Here is a 17741-nt window from a genome sequence, read left to right as displayed (position 1 = left end):
CGAGACATTATCTCCATCCTTACTGTGTAGACACGCACATTGGCTCTCACATATGCACACCCATGTATTACATCACATCACAACACCACATCACACAGATTCTCCTTATCGCATAGCGCCTGCCAAGGCTATTTCACTCTGTCCCACTCTCCCATATGCACTCTTGCCGTGACTCTAACGGCGTGCGCCACACATCGCTGCTGAAGCCTGGCATGTACAGCAATATCCCCAACTCTTGACTGGTAAACCACGACGCGCGATCCATATTGCCCGAGCCAAGAATCATGTACTCGTTGTCAACTAACACTACCTTTGCATGGGCTAGCACTGGCTCGTCTAGACTTGCGCCTGGCTGTGTCAGCGCATATTTGTTGGATTTGTAGTAATAAATCTCTAGTTTGCCTAGGCCAGAGGCTTGCTGGCCCTCAATATCGCTTAGTGGCCCGCTACTTTGCGCATGATACCGCTGGGTCTGCATCTTGCGGTACCGGGCGACCATAGCCTTGAGTTTCCATGCAGTTGTTGTGCCGGCCGTGACCAACTGCTCGACCGTCATCATGTTTCTGCTTGTGCGCAGTGTCACATCTACACCGCGTTGCAGAGCATCCAATAGCGCCTCGATTGCTGGGTCGCTCGTCAAATTGGGCGTCATGATCTCTATATGCTTCTGGGCGTTGCTGAATAGCGTTAGCAATGCCACGTTCAGTGGCGTTGGCGGTGGAGGTGCTCCTGCAGTATATGGAACCAAACGGAAGTGAGGATTGATGTGATGTGAAGACGGCAGGATTACAGCCGGACATGATGTTGATGGAGCAAAGTCAAATTTGTTTTGTGCTGGCGTGACAAGCGTCAGGCTCTCGTACTGTGACGTCATATTTTCGACACCGGCTCCTGTAGCACTATTTCTGTGTTCTATAGGTCCCGGCGGGGGGAAATGATCGCTGTCTCGAGTATTTACATGGTCATTAGTCTCGTCGACATCCTGGGTGTCCTTGTAATCGCCGGCATTATGGATACTCCATACGCTCTTGTGGAATGCCAATAGGGCCCCGACTGCTGGCCCCTCGAACTCGATGCACGTCTCGAACCAAGATTCCCAGCTAACATTGCAGCTTGGCATCCATGCGCGCTCTCGATCAACCAACAGAAACTTGGGATGCATAACACTGAACGGAAGGAAAAACAGGCTCTTAACTGTCAGATCAATGCCTCCTCGGGATAATGTATCTGCACTCGGGAGTCCAAGACCCTGCCACTCTTTCGGTTGGTAAACACGGCCGCGCGTTGACTGTGGATGCAGCAGCTTTTGCAACACGCCGCTTGAGGAGAAGCACAGGGAAATGCGCAGCCTATTTTCCGGGTTCTGCCTTTGCGCTGCACCCCAGCGCGTGCGCTCTGCTTCGCGGCGGGCAGCCATATTTTCCAGTGTTTCACGCAGCGATTGTAGCGTCTCCGATTCTGCCCAGAAGCACGTCACCAGGATGATTTCGCGGCGGGCCTGACTCAAGGCTGGAAGCAGGGTCTCCTTGAAAATGCTGGCGCCAGTGCCCGTAGTAATGGTTCGTGGTTGGCATGATGTGACGAGAGCTGAGACCGGGTCGTCGATGTGGTAGGAGGGAAAGTCGTTGCGTTGGGCCATCTGCTGGTCGGCAAGAGCAGCGGACCAGGCTGAGAGGAAGCTTGACGGGAGCTGGGGAGCGTCCATAATGGGGGAGTAGGGTGAGAGAGAGAGAGATAGCAAAGAGACAAAGAGTTGCTACTGAGATAATAAATGATGATAGTACTCTGAGCTAGTTAATGAGAGTTTCGTTGCGTGTTTCATTGCTTTAATGTGATACTAGATTGGGTGTCGCATTGCCGCATTTCGGGGCGAAGCTACGTGATTACATAATCATATCAAAATAGGGTCTAGGGTTAATGGCTATCCTTTTTGGGAGTCTGTCATTCCTTTGGCGTGATTGGCTGAGTGAACTTATACGATAAAGAACCATCTTTCTGTCGTGAGAACCACCACACTCTCTTGCCATTGTCCGTACGTTTGCTACTGGCGGGCCGGGGCTATATCCAAGTCATGGGATGGTGGATACTCACGAGAACTTCAACCCCCCCCTAAGCCATGCGCTACAAGTACAGATACTCTTTCCCATCGCTGTCATGCCACCCATTGTTATGCAACCCGGTTCGACCGCTTCCTCACCGTTTGGGTCCTGCTTGCTATGGGAATTGGCGTGCGCACTGGTGCCTTCGGCGTCCCAGAATCTTCAGCGTGGGAAGCTTGCGGCTGTTTCGATACCCATATCGATTGGTCTCTTGGTTATGATGCATCCAATCCTGTATCGCGTTCGTTAGAATACTTTGTCCTGGCTCCTGTACTCCACAAGACTGCGGAAGCAGCTGGCTTTCAGCGTTGTAGCAAACTGGGCCCTCGCTCCATTATTCATGGTGGCATTAGCCTAGGCGTTTTTTCCGGACCGAGAAGACCTTCGCAGGGGGTTGATCATTGTTGGTTTAGGACAATGTATAGCAATGGTAAGAGATAGTTCCCTATCCGCCATGGCCACTATGCGGCAGCATTGGCTAACCTATTCAGTTTGGGTGCTAGTCTAGTCGGTATTTGCTGATGGCGACGAAGACTGATTGTCGTCAACTTGCTGCTGTAAATGGTGCTTTTCGACCCATAAACTTGGGTGCTCTTGCGAAACCAGCCGTTTGACATAGTAGCCAATAGTGTCAGTGTCTTTCTGGGGATTCCCCTTAGAGCTGTGCTGATCACCCAGACCCTCTTCCCTGCACTGGCATCAGGTCAGACGGGACCTACAGCAGCTTTCTACGTTATGCGGAACCCTTCTCCTTGGTGGGTCTATTGTACACCATTGCCACTCTCTTTGCGTCTTAGGGTGCTTGGGGTGGGTGGTGTACTTTGGTGTCCTGTTCCTCGCAACTTTCTTCATAGCTCACAGACATCGCTTCGGTTACAAACTTGGTGCTACACAGGACGCCGACAGCCTCTGGCAACAACTTTGAGTTTGCCATTGCAGTAGCCGTGGCTGTGTATGGTCCGAATAGTGGGTCCAATTGTCGAGGTTCCCGTATTGCTTGGCCTAGAGTATGTGAGCGGGTGGTTACGAGGGAGGATGGCACGAAATATGCAGATTAGGGCGGGGGCGTAGTAGCACAAATTAAGCGGCACAGGCAGAGGATATGCGTGTAACTGCGGTAGATACACTCATTCTAGTGGTATTAAGGTGGGGGGGGGGGGGGGATGATCAACTTCAAGCAGAGCCCATAAATGCGAATACACGGCTGTTCCCCACGGTGCAAGACTCCGGGCCGGTGCAGCTCAGGGCAAAGCGTGGTTCGGCCTCGTCTCTGTAGGTACCACTGTGAAGATCAGTGGGGATGCTCGCGGCAACGGTGCACTCTGTTTGCAGCGGGCTACGGTGAAGCGTGGGAGCAAGGAGTCGACGGGCAGGGGTCTTTCGATAGACGCAGTTTCAGGCGGCAAGATGCACTGCATCTGAGCGCCTCCGGGTCTCTGCTGCCACTTGTTTGTTTGTACCTGGTTCCCTTGAAGACAAGTTTCAATCTCTTTCCCGGATACGAAACGCAGGAGCAGCTGCCGCAGCTGGCGATTCTCTTCTGTCACCAGCCATGCGGCTGTTTGCATTTCCACCGAGGCTTGGACGCCGGGCCTCTCATAATCGGTTATTTTCTAGCGTAAATCAGCGATTAGAGCTGCTTTGCAGGCACGGCTTTTTTGCTGATTGATGCGATTAAGATTGCGGGATTCGGTAGTAATCGTCTGGAACCAGGGAAATTAGCGACAAGTAGTGAGAAGGGGGAGGCTCATTGCGTACGTACTTTGCGAGGCATAAGCATGAGATGGCGCAAAAAAGGGAATCAGTTATAACTATTTCGATAGTATCAGTGATTTTTCGATGCTTGAATCCGGAACAATGACGCGCTGAACATCGTCAAAAATATCCAATGTTGCAACCTTGGCCACGCGTCCCTATAGTACATGTACATACCCGCCAGGGTTACTAACCCCAATGACATCGGCTCGTATGGTGAAACACCGCTTGCCTCACAACATCCTGGAATGTAGTCTTCCATCCCATGTTGAAGGTCTTCGAGCTAGGATGATGGCTCTGTGTAGTGTACCAGCTCAGGAAAACAGGTTACTAGGCCTGCCTAGCGGCGTTCTGCCACAGCACTGTGGCTAAAAATAACCGACCCTGCATAATAACTTAATCTTAATGATGGCAGTACAAGCGGGACCTTTAAAGACTGGCGATGATCGCTGCTTGTCGTGATCTCTCAGCGGACCTCCTTTTCGATTTTTTGGTTTTTCTGGTTGTATGTTTTTTGTCACTCTTTTTGTTTTCTTCAGTCACTCATTTTTTTCTTCATTTTTTTTTCTTCATTCTTTTCTTCATATTCTTCGTAGGGTTGCTTTGCCTGTGTAGAAACCAGTGCTTCTCCTGTCCTGTCGTTTTTGTTTCTTGTGTATAGTTTTTTCCGTTCGTTTATTCTGTATTTTCTGTTCATTTCTTTTTGCATCTTCGCCTTTTACGACGAAGCCTCTCTCAGTCTTTACCAGTCATATATCCCACATCCTCCATCCTGCATTTATCCCAGCATGAAGCTGTTACAATCATCCCTCTTGAGCCTCTTCCTGGCCCTTCCTCTGGCCCATGCTTTGCCCTTGGACACACCGGCTACCACCAACACACCAACACCTGCCAGTGATTCTAATTCTAACGCCTGTGCCTCTATCCACTCCATCACCGTCAGCCAACTCACTTCAGCGCCGTCTGCCACCCCCTCAGTCCCCGCCTCTCTTGCCGCCGACTGCTTGAAATCAACACCGAACCGTCCTGACCCCGCTGTCAAGCTTGTCAAGAGCCTATCCGCATACATCGACTATCAGAGCTCATTACCATGGCTCAAGAATCCGCCAGATAGCTATAAGATGGCGCCCGTCGACTTGGCCGGTGAAATCGCAGGTCTGGAGGGCCGCGTGACGGCAGGTGAATTCGCTAGTGAATACGACTTCCAGCTGGAAATCATCAAGATCATGACCAAGGCCCGTGATGGTCACCTGGCCTTCCGTGGCGACATCTTCCGCGTCTTCTCGTTCCGCAATAACCTTGTTGAGGATCTCGTCAGTGTATCTAGCGACGGCCGCTCGCTGCCCAAGATCTACCATTTAGGTAAGCAAGAATAGTAACATGGCTCGGTGCGCTTGTGGAGAGTAAAATGGGAGCAAAGATAAAAGAAAGCATGGCATTTTGCTGCAAATAGACCTTGTTTACTGTACGACCTGAAGGCCGGTAGTTGCCTTATGTTTAGCTTTGTGCAACGAAAGATCTCGTAACTGCGGCTTTGGAGCATGCACAGGCCAGCAATTGCCCTTTCCCTCTCGTCCTCCGCTCTTGTGTAACATTGGACTCGGAACAAAGTCTAGTGGCCCGGTATAATAAGTCTGCTAACTAATTGTTATCTTTGCAGCCGATCTCCAGGCCGACGCTGCCAACGCGAAGGAGGTAACACAAATTAACGGCGTGTCAATCGGCGACTATCTGACCCAAGTTTCCATGGAGTTTGTCTCCTATCAGGATGCCGACGCTATTTGGAACTCACAGTTTCCCACTTACGCCAACTCCCAAGCCAAGTCTCTGCTTGCCTCCTCCTTGGCCTACCTGAGTGCTGAGGTGACGTTGACGTACTCTGATGGCAGCAGTAGAAAGTCTGAGAGCTATGCGCTCTTTAAAGAAATGATCGACTTTAGCCAAATCAAATCGGGTGATGATCTGTATGATAAGGTGTGCAACCCAAAGGATAAAGCGGCTGCCAAGTCGCGCGATGTCTCGTCGCTAGATCATATGTTTGTACATGACTTGCCTAGGGAGGTCGAAAAGGTGGTCCAGGTGCGCAGAGTCAAGGGCGGGAGCAGTCAGTTTGGAAAGCGCGATCTTCCCGGCGATCTTCAGGACTCAAAGTATGTCAGGTACATCCCCAATAAGGTGACCCAGTGGATCCAGAAAATTAGCAACGCCCCCGGCTTTGGTCACGCCGATACTCTGGAGATCCAGCTTGCGCCTGCTTTAGCAATCGATGTTCTTGCCTATCCGACTCCCATTGTCGGAGATTCCAAGCTAAATGTCACCGGCGGCTACTTCCTCGACGACCAGGGTTACGACGATGTTGCGGTTCTTTCGGTTTCGTCCTTCACCACCACTGCCACTGATGCTATTACCTACCTGAATAGTCTGCAAGCAACTCTGGGCAGCTTTTTTGACACCGCCCGCAAGTCTAACAAGAAGCGCCTCGTTATTGATCTTCTGGCCAACGGTGGAGGCTATGTTCTTGCTGGGCAGGAGCTATACGCCCATCTGTTTCCTAACACCGCTGCTACTCCTATTGTCAACATGGGTCTGAGCGACAGCATGGAACTCCTTGGCAAGTCGATCGGGAATGTTGATCTCAGCGACGAAGCTGCAAAAGGCATGAGCCAGGCTCAGCTGCAAGCCGCCCAGGCTATTGTTTCTAGCACCATTGCCCAAAACCTCCGCCCTACTGATGGCAATTTGCAAACGCCCGAGGGCGATAAGATTGCCGACATCAACCAGCTGCTGACCCCTGTTATGCTGGGGGGCGAGAAGTTCACGGCCTACTTCACCGCGCCACAGGACAAGCCCAACAATGTGTTCAACATCACCGGCACCGGAAACAAGGCGAACCCAGATGCCACTGCGCCCTTCAGCCCGGAGAACATTGTGCTGCTAACGGATGGTACGTGTGGATCGACATGCACCCTTTTTGCGTCCTTGATGGTGCAACATGGGGTCAAGACTGTTGTTGTTGGCGGCAAGCCCGAGAATGGCAAGCAACAGGTGATTGGCGGTGTCGAGGGCGCCCAGATTTTCACCTTTAACGAGTTGAGTAGTCTTGCCTCAGCTGTGCTGACGCTCACGGACGGAAAAACTGATACCGCTGCGCCTGCCAGTACATCGGGAACAGCCCCGATTGCACAGGTCCTCAGTGAGGCGTCTTCTGCTAGCATTATTCAGCGTGATGAGGCTGCAGCCAATGCTAAATTGCAAACGCTGGCCGAAGGTTATGCGCTGCAGCGCGCGCTGGACCCGACTACAGCTGGCTCGGTTAATGGCAAGAATTCTTTCAACCAGAATGACTTGAACACGCCGCTGCAGTTCTTGGACGATCCGGCTGACTGCCGTCTATTTTTCACTCTTGATTCAATCAGAGACCCTACAAGCATGTGGAAGCGAGCTGTCGATGGAGCATGGAATAATCCGACTGGAGTGTGTGTTGAGGGAAGTTTGTAAATACTAGGTAGGCGGGTCCCATCAACCCCAGCGCCAGAGAAAATGAACATAAATTCTGGCAAATAATCTGAACACATTATCCACCGAGTTGTTACTCGAGTAAGCTATTAAAAATGAACCCTCTTCTGCGTTATGATTCAGTGTCGTTGTTTTCGTCGTATTTATTAGGGCTATTACTTCATCTGATAAACGATAACCGAAAGTGGGGCTGGCAGATTCGATAGTGCTGTGTTGTGGCAATTGCAGTTCTAGGATTGCGGTTAGCGTAGTTGTGCTCTTGCGGTAGCTTCGTCTTATTCATGTTGTTGGCAAAAAGGAAGCTGCCTAAATCGCGTAGTCTTTTAGGGGGGGGGGGGGTTTCTGCATAGGGATGACATTGGCGTTGGCATTGCACAGCGGCTATTGTCTGATTGCGTTGGGGTCGTTGGGGTCGTTGTGTCAAATGGTAACTCAATAGTGTCACATGCGGGCCCCACAGCGGACTGCGTTTCTTGCTGGAGCTAAAGCCGCTTGTCTAATTTGACGACCGTTCTCTTCCACGAGTGACCTACGTTTGTGTGCGTGCTGGACCTGTGATTAGGATTGTCTTGATCTCCGCTGGAAAGAAGCGACGCAAAAGAGTCAGATAGAACTGGATTGTGGTATGAGTCAACACTTGCAGCACTTGAGATCGTAGAAGCTTCTGACAAGCGTACCTTATGACCCAATGGCCACTCCTAGCTAAGGAAGAAGGTCTGGGCTTGCTTGAAGTAATGTTGTAGCCTAGGAAACTTACTAGAATGACGTCATGGTGGTGTTATCTACTTGGCTACTAGTTTTGTTTTGACAGTCTTTAGTGACTATTTCCTAGTGGAGATCTTGAAAACGAACATCAGATAAACTTAGCCTGCGGGTCCCATAGGCAGCAACAAGACCTAGTATTGGAAGACATTGGCTGAAATTCTTCTCAAGATCACTGGAAGCGGAATACCTGCATTGTGACTCACTATCTTTGACTGGTTGACTTCCCAAAACTGCATGTTCCAAGGTACTTGTACATGAGTTCCAAGCAGTAGTTGCCATGAAAAGAGTCAGAGTCTGAAGGGTTGGCAGGTACACGATAGCTGCCTAGAAGCAATGGCCTACCTGGCCTTTTACAGGCATTTCTATCTTGTGAGGGACTCGAAAAAGTATAAATAAGCACCGATGCCCCAGCCCTGGGGCTCAAATTTCTTTCTTTCCTTCCACCTCAAACTAAATAACTTTGTCTCTGTCCCAGTCTCCCTACCTTGCCAGCCCTTCCTTCACTTGCTGCCCACCCCCATCCTTTGTCTTCGTCCCCTTTCCTACCTTTCTTCTCTCTTCTTCTTCTCTTTACTCTATTCTTCCCCTCCTTGACTTTGGACAAAATGCAAGCCATCGATCGGGCTGTCTCCAAGGTTCACGGTGCTGCCGAGAGTATCTTTGCTGGAGTTCATGATGGCATCTTTGTCCTCCGTGCTGCATCCGAAGATGCATACTCCTGGGTACGCTACGGTACTATCAAAACCGTGCGTTATACGGCGCTGGGTGAGCTTGCTGCCGCCGAGAAGATTATTGTGCTAGTCCCCGACAGACACGACCAGCACGACAGCCTACACGGACTAGCTTCCGTTGCTCGTGCCACAATCCCGGCGGGGCAAAGAGCCCTTATTGTCCAGGTCGGATACACCGACTTTGAGGGCCTGTCGGCGCAGGAGCGCTCTATCCTGGGCTTGGATGTGAGCGAACAGTTTGACAAGCTGGACTTCGTGCACATCGGCGACGTGACGCTTGAGCTGATGCAGGCGCTCCGGCGTATTACTGGAGCAAACCCCCAGGCTGAAATTGCGTTTTTAAGCCAGGGTACGGGGGCCACTGCTGTGTCCAGTCTGTCATGCGGGCCAGCACCAATCCAGTTCATGGAGCCGGTCCATAACAAGCCTGGGCCGCTTGTGAAGGAGCAGGTTTTCCGCCACCATGGTAAGTAAAGCTACTTAGTCTAACCCTCGGTGCTCTTTATGTGTACCCACTGCTAACCACTTCGATTTCATTGTCGTAGTCTTTGCTGATGTTCGGTTCAGCGACCGTGGCCACGATGCTAGTGCCCCATGGAACCTTGGTTCCGCCACTGGTAGCGGTCGCATGGTGCGTCCCTCTATGTCCGTCTGCATCAAGAATGTGGACCGCACTCTCTCTGTCTGTAACGCTGGCGACGCGTTCTGCGACTCAGGCCGCAAGCTCGATGTGACTCGTAGTTACTTCGAAAACGCAGATCTCACGTCGGCTGTGGCGTCCTTTGTCCAAGATCGCCTGTTTGGACCCCGCATAGCCCTTGGGAACACATCGGTTGTAGTTCCAGCCGTCTTTCTTGAGGATCGCCCAGAGACAGATAAGATTAAGTTTTTGAGTTCTGACGAGTCTGTCTCTGGGCCTAGGGTTCGTCGCATAGACAGTTCTGGGGTCAGAACAAAGTCGTCCGTCCCCTCCACTTCTGCCCCTAAAAAGACAGCTACTAAGCCGTCTTACTCGCAGACCACTTGGGTTAACCCTCAATTCCTGCCCAAGGGATCTGTCAAGGGTAGCGAGGCGATACCTTCGGCCCTCGAGATATCCCATCTCCCAAACTCGTCGACGCCCATTAGTGACGTCATCACTGCTGTTATTTCAGCTTCTAATTCAGGAGCTACCAGCATAGAGTCCCCGGCTCCTCTAGTTTCTGCTGGCGGCTCGCTGGCTTCCCCCATCTTTGTGCCTAGCACGTACGCCTTCAGCTCTGCCCTCGGTACAGGCTCAGCCCCTTGCATGACCCTTAGCGGTTAGTGGCAATGTAGCTAAGAGAGTGGCGTAGGCACTTAGCTGGGCTAACACAGCAGATTAGATGAAACGAAACAGGGCCGTCGATCCAAACTATGGATAGATGGGAATATATTTCGAGGTCAGCAGAGGAAGTATTCGCAAGATTAGTGGCACTTCCCAGAACGTCAGATACAGCTAGAGAGAATGAAAACAGACTTGCGATGGACAAAAGGCGCTTGGAAGCAACAATAGAAATTAGAGGTACAAAAGGAGGTGAGCCTTCTGCTCAGCAATGCGCGGTGGTGGCGGCCACATACATAGAAGAAAAATAGATGAATATAGATAGATACCTGCAATTTAATATACCCTTTGAAACTCGAAACACGTCTAGCGTGATAGATGTTGATCTAGTTTGGATGATATGTTGTGATATATGACTTGATATCGTAGTACAAATATGAAATTGTGCCACTACTAATTCAACATCATGGCCAAAAAGTTTGTTGTAGAATCAAGACAGACTAGAATGCCTCTTGACCTCTAGCAGATAGCAAACTTCTCTCCGCCTTTCTCGTCTTCTACCTACACAAAGCGAACCTCATTGAAAAGCCCTGCGCGTACCTGCACTAACGCCGACAACTCGAATAAGAACGCCTGTAGTATCACCACATTGGTCAAAATGTGCGACACAGTAACTTCAATCTCGGGCGCTGGCTCGCTGTCTCGAACGCTAGACTGCGATGAAATAGTCTGTGAAGCACCACTGCCATCTTGGCTACCTGCTGGAGCACCGGCTCCCGGGTCAGTTTCTTTGTCTCCGGCCAATGGCTCTTCAGCCCGAGTGTCTCTCTGTTGTTCCTTCAGCCCTTCTTCACCATCTAATTCCTTGCTTCCTACCGGGCCATCGCCTAGATTGCTTCTTTCTTCTTTGGCATCTGACTTCGATGTCAAGCCTGTAGGTCTCATCGACTCCCTCAATCCGCCTTGTGCCCCGACCTTGCGCGCTAGGATGCTCTGATCCATAGCTGCAAACACAGCCACTTGCGACGCTACTGGTGAATCATGTCGACTCTCGCCCATTGCACTACCGCCAGCTGATGGGCCGGACGGCGACAGATTTGCCGTCCGCGTATCAATAGGAAACAGACTTGGAGAGAGGGCTTCCTTGCGATCCCGAATTGGCAGTCGCATTTGCGATTGGGGCTGAGACTGAACGACAGGTTGAGCCTGTGGTGTGCTCTGCCGTCGGGGGGGAGATCCAAGTTCAGGGACACCTAGCTCTGCAAAAATCTTGTTGGCAAAATTTTCCAATCCTCGAACTGGCGAGGTATTGGCAAGACTTTCTAGCCCGCGCACGGGCGATGCGGCTCGTGACTGTGATGCAGATCGTGTAAACAGCGATGGTGCTTGCAACATTTCATAGTTTGGCGTGGGCGGCTCACGCATCCGTCGCGGTGGGAAAGCCATTCCGGAATCGGCCATCTGGAAGGCCTCGCGTCTCTGCTGCAGCAGCTCATTGAACCGCGGGATACTTTCGCGGTATGCGGAAACCTGCTTGCACAAATGATCTAATATTACAAGCATTCGCGGCAGAGATTCCCATCTAGGTCGTCTTCGGCAGGCAATAAGCTGTTGTTTCCGCTGATACTCTGCAAATGATGGCGAGTCCGGTTCTGGGGGGAGACATGATGCTAGTGATTCAGCTGTGCTATCCTCATCTTCATAATCCTCTCCAGTGTTGGCGCCCAAAGGCGTCTCCAAATTCTCATCAAACATGTACTTGTGAGGGTGACGCAGAAGCCAGCCCTCAAGATTCATAAATCCACAAGTGGCTAGATCCGTGAGAGTCTCGGTGAGTGAGAGGTTCATATCAACTGGATTCAGCAGGAATGTTTCCAGGTGGTCTAAGGCAGCGTTTAATAGTGGGTCGTCGGGCCGAAGCGTATGACTCCGTACCTCCCGCGGCGCTCCGGGAAGACTGTCAGCGATAGTTGGTAGCCCATGGTTACTGGTAGTAGCATTTGGGGACACCAGCTTCAGTGAACACAAATGTCCCTCGACCTTGGTAGTAGTGTCTTTAACAACGGACTCATAGATTTGTTCAAAGTTGTCTTCCCCGCCAATTACACTCGCAAGAGACATCAAATACTCAACTTCTTGGCTGTGAGCACCCATAGTGCGTCGACTACTCTCTCCAGGAGTTGACTCAGTACGCAAAAGGGTGATGACGCCATAGCGATGGTGACGCTTGATAATAGTTGAAATAAGTTGCAATGTAACGAGAATCGTTTGTTGGCTGTGAGATCGCAGGCAGGCCAAAATCAGATCAACTAAATTGAAAAGCAGAGGGCCAGACGAAATATCAGGCTTAGTCCGAGCGAGCATAGTAGCCAAATCCATACTCTTGCGCTTTCGAGCCGCGCTAATCATGTTGTCTTCTCCGTCTTCTATGTCATTGCTGTCATTTTCTATTTCTCCATCATATCTCTCACCATGCTTGTCTGCCTCAAGCGCATCTCCAGGTGAAGAAGGGCCAGGCAGATCTAGCAAGTAGTGCAGAATCAGGTTAATCATATCGGGGTGATCTAGAGACTCTAGAATCCGTCTCAAGTACGTCAACACCGCCACTGACGATCCTCCATCGATATCAGAGGATTCGAGCAACGAAGGATAGAGTAATTGCTGTAGGAAAATAACCTGGAAGTGCTCTAAAAGGGTAGACTTAATCTCGTTAGATTTGCAGTGGTTCAAGACATCCTGCCAAAACAACAGGTGCGAGAGAAAGGCGTCTAAGTGAGCCTGAAACTGTGCCGAGCATGACGACTCGATCTCGTAGGTGCGAGGTGGATGCTGGTAGTCGGAAAACGCAAGAACCGGTGGCAGATTATCCGGAACGTAGTCAACTACTAACTTGCGGCTAAGTTGGCTGTATTGGGCACCCAATCCAGTGGCCATAAGTGTTGATAAATCGCTCTCCACGATCCACTGCTCCAAGGTAGTGGCATTTGCAGAAGCCTCAATAATGTACAGCAACCCAGTCCGGGCAAAGTCACCTATCTTGCCTTCGTGGTGGATGTAGTCCATGAGGATATAAAAGAGAGGGAAATCTTGCTTTTGCGTCCGACCAGTAAATCTACCAAGACTACCACCGCTACCACTGCTAGTCTCAGCATTAACACCTTGTCTAGTGCTTGTATGACTGGTAGAGCTGATATTTCGTGTGTGCCCAGTGGGGGATGGTGTGATCTGCGCATTGACTTGGAGTAGCTGCTGTGACGTCGACTGCTGTTGGTCTTCGCACATACCGCCCCTAAACCAAGCTGGCAAGATTTCTGGTGACAATCGCAGCTTGGTTGTAATGTTAAAAGCAAGCTCGACAACTCTTTCTTCCGTCTCTGGGCTCAACCTAGAGCCGTTATTTCGCTCTTTCGTGATCCGGGTCAGGAGGGCGGTCAGGCTGTTGGAAAAGTCGAGGTTTTCGACAAAGTTTTCTTCTTCGCTTTCAATAAGTGTAGCAAAAAACAAAACAGTCTCATTGACAATCCACTCATGGCCCGATGAGGACGCAATCTTCGCAATGGGAACATATATCTTCTTGAGGGCGGCGAATTGGATGCATGGGTGCGGAAGCGGGCGTCGAGTTTCATCGCTGAGGGTTTCCGTAAGTTGTTGAAGTCGTAGTTCAACGTCTTCGATCGCATCTTCGTCTATTGATAAATTACCCGAGACTCTCCATAGGTGCTAGTATGCAAAGAACAGTGTTAGCTTTTCAGGCACACGACAGCCTGCCTTTTATTAGCGAAGATCATGCGTGGGACTCACCAAGAGCTGGCCATACTCCTTTTCGAAACGATGCAGCCGTTTGGCGGGGTCTTTCGCAGCATCTTTTCGAGATTTACCAGCCGGAACACCGGCTGACGCAAGTAACCGAGACCACTATCAAGTTGTGTAGTTAGCGGCGGATTGTCTGTACTTTTTAGTGGCTTCTAATATATCCTCTCTTACAAAATCCATGATGGGCGAAGGCTGTGATGTGTTGCTTGTATTCACGAGGCGGGGAGCGTTGTTGCTGTTGTGTTATCTCCTGACGGGAACTTCAAGCCAGAGCTTTTCCCCACATGTACTTAAAATCCAAAGGAGTGAGTACACAGCAAATCGTGCCAACCGTTTTCTGGCGTGAAGCTGTCTGTCTGTATACTTGTTGATGTAAGGAGATGGCCAACAAGAAAAAGGATCACCCCCAAACAGCGGTCGGTCAAATTGTCCAGCAATTAAGGCCCGGCTAACCCACACACGCCTAACGTAATGAAAAAGCGACTGTATAAAAAAAAGGAGAAACGCGCACTGCAATGATAAAAGCGAAGAACATGCAGAAAAGAGGGGAATAGAAAAAAATGGGAATGAAAAAGTATCCCAATAACCGTGAGTCGTCCGTCGCGCACTTGTCCCAGATTCTACAAACATTAAGCAACTGCCTAGTTGATTTGCAGCTTTCAACCTTCACATGTGTTCGTGTCTTTCTCCCTTGTTCTATAATGTACTGGTATTGAAGTAGTTGCTGTAACAGCTTTCAAGAGGCAGCCCCCCTCAACTGTAACTGTGGGGTACAGGGGAAAGGAAGGAGCTTCCTGCAACAAAGCTTCTGAGTTTATGTGGCGCTTTCATGTCAAGTGCTTGTGGCGTTGATAATGGGGTGTGGCTTTTTGAAACTAACCCTAATTAATCTTATCTCTGTAGTATAACCCCAAACTAGCAGGCAGTAATGACCCAGGCCAAACTATTTTCTGCTCTCTAGTCTACATTTGGAAGCGGTGCTTTGGATGATCCCAACCAAGATGGAGCTCGTATTCTTCCTTGGACATTCTCCCTTGATAGTTCGAAGGGTCAAGTCTGTAATCACGATCCCCACGTGCGCGCTTGCTGTTCTCCCACTTCATCCATGTAAGTATAGATATACCGATAACGATTAGGGCACAAAGACATCCAAGATTGATCGAATGGCCAGTGGTGTATCTAGATAGGGCGGATTTCTTGGTTAGTACTGATTTCATACAACACATTTGGCAGTAAATAAACTTACTTGGGCGCCTCTTTGCTGAGATATGTAAACGACGATAAAAACGATGCTGTGTTGCCAATTGCAATAACAAAGCCCAGGACCAGAGCTCTGACATAATGTGGTGCAGTATTGACACTAACCCAAGCTAGAGCAATAGGCGGCAAGGCACTGACACCCATACCTACAAAAAATGTCCCGACATACTGCACGCTGGGCACAATTTGGTACGGGCCACGAGTTTCACTTCCGATTAATAGTAGTGTGTAGCCGAGGGCTGCCATTGATCCGCAGAAGATTATAGGGATTCCGCTACGGCCCCAGCGCTGGCTCCACTGGGTGATTGCAATTGTAGCAATAAAAGCGGCAATGTTAGGAGGAACAGTGAGTAGGTTAGCCTTGAGACGGCTTCCATCCCCAACAATCACAGAAACAATAGTCGGCAAAAACATTATGTAACTGGAAAGTCCTTCAATATTGAAGAAGCATGAAAGTGCCATCATAGGCGTTAGGGGGTTCAACAGAGCGCGCTTCACAACGGGCCATTCAAGGCGATCATGCTGCACGCCATCAGCTACCTTTTGGTCAAGTTTTGTGATATGGTGGAAGGTACCAGTTCCGGTCTGACTGCTGTTGTTGTCGCTAATCCGTCCTGACTCGGCAACATCAGCGGATCCAGAGCCACGGCTTTGGTATTTCATATCTGCTTCTTTCATGCGTGTAAGGGCCAGCTGTCGCTCCGAGGGAGACAGAAAGTTGCAGGTCTCAGGTCGGATGGGAAGTATAATCCACGACCCAATGCCAATCAACACGGTGATGATACCCTCAATGAAGAATATCCAAGACCAGCCAATGTATTTACCCGTTTTGATTTCGCCCAGCCCAGAGGCCAGCAAGCCACCGATGGCTGCCGAAATAGAAGTACTCGAGTAGAAGATTCCCGTGCGTGCTGTAAGTTCATTAGCTCTGTAAAAGAAGCCAAGATATAGCATGACACCGCCGAGGAAAAAGCTTTCAGTGATTCCCATCAAGATACGCATAACACACAAAGCTCCATATGACTTGACAAAGCCAGTGCATGTGGTGACTACCCCCCAAGAAATAACAACGATTGATATCATTCTTCCAGCGCCAACACGACGCAAAATCAAATTTCCAGGGATGCTAAGAATGATGAATGGCACGTAGTACAGCATCATCATGACGTTAATCTGTACACCATGCAGCCTCAATTCTCTGACAAGCCCATTGGTAAGGGCGAACCCGATAGCAGCACGGTCTAGGTAGAATAGCATCCACGCTAGGCATATGGCAGGCATGATACGTAGGTCCAACTTGCGCACAAGTGCCTTTTCGGCTTCTGTACGGTTGGCACCGTCCGCCGTCAAAGAGGCATTGCTATCGGTCCGATCACCAGTAGCTATACGGCGAATATATTCTCCGTCCTCGTCCTTTTTAGAGTGGGAGCTGGATGGGCCAGAAGGTGAGCCGGGGCCGGTGGATGAAGAGGCAGTTGTTTCTTTAGCAGCGGAAGAAGCAAGAGGAGGCTTGAGAGCACTAAGCTTAACGTCCTTTGCCTCCTTTTCCTGGCTGCCAGACGACATATTAAAGAGGATTGGTGATATTGCGTATATAAGATCGTAGTTGTATGCTTTCTAGTTATTTGTGGTGCGTTAGTCAACCATTATGCATCTCAAAATAGGAAGGAAAGGGAGAATAACAAAGGAGAGCTAAAGGGACATACGATATAGGCACCAACCGTTATGTACTATACAAAAGCAGTTGATATGTAGTCAAGATACAAAGTTCTTCAGGCTTATTAGATTCCTAAAGTGGGATAGCCCCGACTCTCGCCTAAAACCACCTTTTTCGGGAAACCGTCAGATGTGTAAGTGCGATAGCTGTAAGAACTTGAAGCCGAAGTTGATGACCTGGTTGATAAGTTTGTGGCTTATCATGGGCTGTCGTTCCTTTTTGTTTTCCCCTGCTAGGAAGACTGCAATTAGACGAGCACAGATTGGTCTGGAGCGTAAGGCGGTATTAGTTTTGCCCCTAGGCAAAGCCCAAGCAGTGAGACCAAGTAATGAATGCCAGATAGAAAGGAAATATACTTTGGATAGACAACAGCTATGATCTGGCTTTGGCGGGCCCCTGGCGGCAAATGGGGCTCGGAGAAAGTTCTTTGCTGTGCCTCTGGAAAGGCAAAAGAACAAAAGGCTATGGCAAGTAGAGATTAGAAGAGAGAAACACCAGCGGAGAGGTTTGGGTAAAACAGAAGATTTAGGAAAAGAAAAAGTGGAAGAATCAATGGACTTTTGCCTGCAACTATATGGGTGGGCATGGTGGATGCTACAATAGAAGAGGCCGTTTTTGAGCCAGACCAACTATAAATACACCTCAGATATTTGCTCGTGCTCCAGTAGGACAAGACACGGCGCTCAGCTATCATTTGGCGGCGGAATGGTGAGCCACGGCATCGACTGTTGCTATAGACTCTGAGTGGATAGAATCAGAGACATAGAAGCAAGTAGTGGCAG

The 17741-nt window shown here is 49.9% G+C and overlaps 5 protein-coding genes across 5 annotated transcripts; 2 read left to right on the top strand and 3 right to left on the bottom strand.

Annotated features, from left to right (window-relative positions):
- Window positions 1-133: 133 nt before the first annotated feature.
- On the bottom strand, window positions 134-1705 carry HOO65_021162 (cardiolipin synthetase; the record flags this gene model as incomplete). Its single annotated transcript, XM_071000268.1, has 1 exon — window positions 134-1705. The coding sequence occupies one exon, from the start codon at window positions 1703-1705 to the stop codon at window positions 134-136; it is 1572 nt and encodes a 523-aa protein (XP_070861800.1).
- A 2937-nt stretch (window positions 1706-4642) lies between these two features.
- HOO65_021161 (Peptidase family S41) lies at window positions 4643-7352 on the top strand (the record flags this gene model as incomplete). Its single annotated transcript, XM_071006448.1, has 2 exons — window positions 4643-5216; window positions 5515-7352. The coding sequence occupies 2 exons, from the start codon at window positions 4643-4645 to the stop codon at window positions 7350-7352; spliced, it is 2412 nt and encodes an 803-aa protein (XP_070861799.1).
- Window positions 7353-8740: 1388 nt separating this feature from the next.
- Window positions 8741-10172, top strand: HOO65_021160 (carbohydrate esterase family 5 protein; the record flags this gene model as incomplete). The annotated part of the gene is made up of 2 exons (XM_071006762.1): window positions 8741-9332; window positions 9412-10172. 2 exons carry the CDS (start codon window positions 8741-8743, stop codon window positions 10170-10172), a joined length of 1353 nt encoding a protein of 450 aa, XP_070861798.1.
- Window positions 10173-10730: 558 nt separating this feature from the next.
- On the bottom strand, window positions 10731-14162 carry HOO65_021159 (uncharacterized protein; the record flags this gene model as incomplete). The annotated part of the gene is made up of 3 exons (XM_071006356.1): window positions 10731-13889; window positions 13971-14084; window positions 14154-14162. 3 exons carry the CDS (start codon window positions 14160-14162, stop codon window positions 10731-10733), a joined length of 3282 nt encoding a protein of 1093 aa, XP_070861797.1.
- Window positions 14163-15224: 1062 nt separating this feature from the next.
- HOO65_021158 (putative transporter) lies at window positions 15225-16808 on the bottom strand (the record flags this gene model as incomplete). Its single annotated transcript, XM_071000267.1, has 1 exon — window positions 15225-16808. One exon carries the CDS (start codon window positions 16806-16808, stop codon window positions 15225-15227), a length of 1584 nt encoding a protein of 527 aa, XP_070861796.1.
- Window positions 16809-17741: the final 933 nt, after the last annotated feature.

This window comes from Ceratocystis lukuohia, assembly GCF_044167205.1.
Source record: "Ceratocystis lukuohia strain C4212 chromosome Unknown Supercontig2_pilon, whole genome shotgun sequence".
Classification (NCBI taxonomy): domain Eukaryota; kingdom Fungi; phylum Ascomycota; class Sordariomycetes; order Microascales; family Ceratocystidaceae; genus Ceratocystis; species Ceratocystis lukuohia.
Note: the sequence above shows the minus strand (reverse complement) of the source record. Positions and strands in the feature narration are given on the sequence as shown.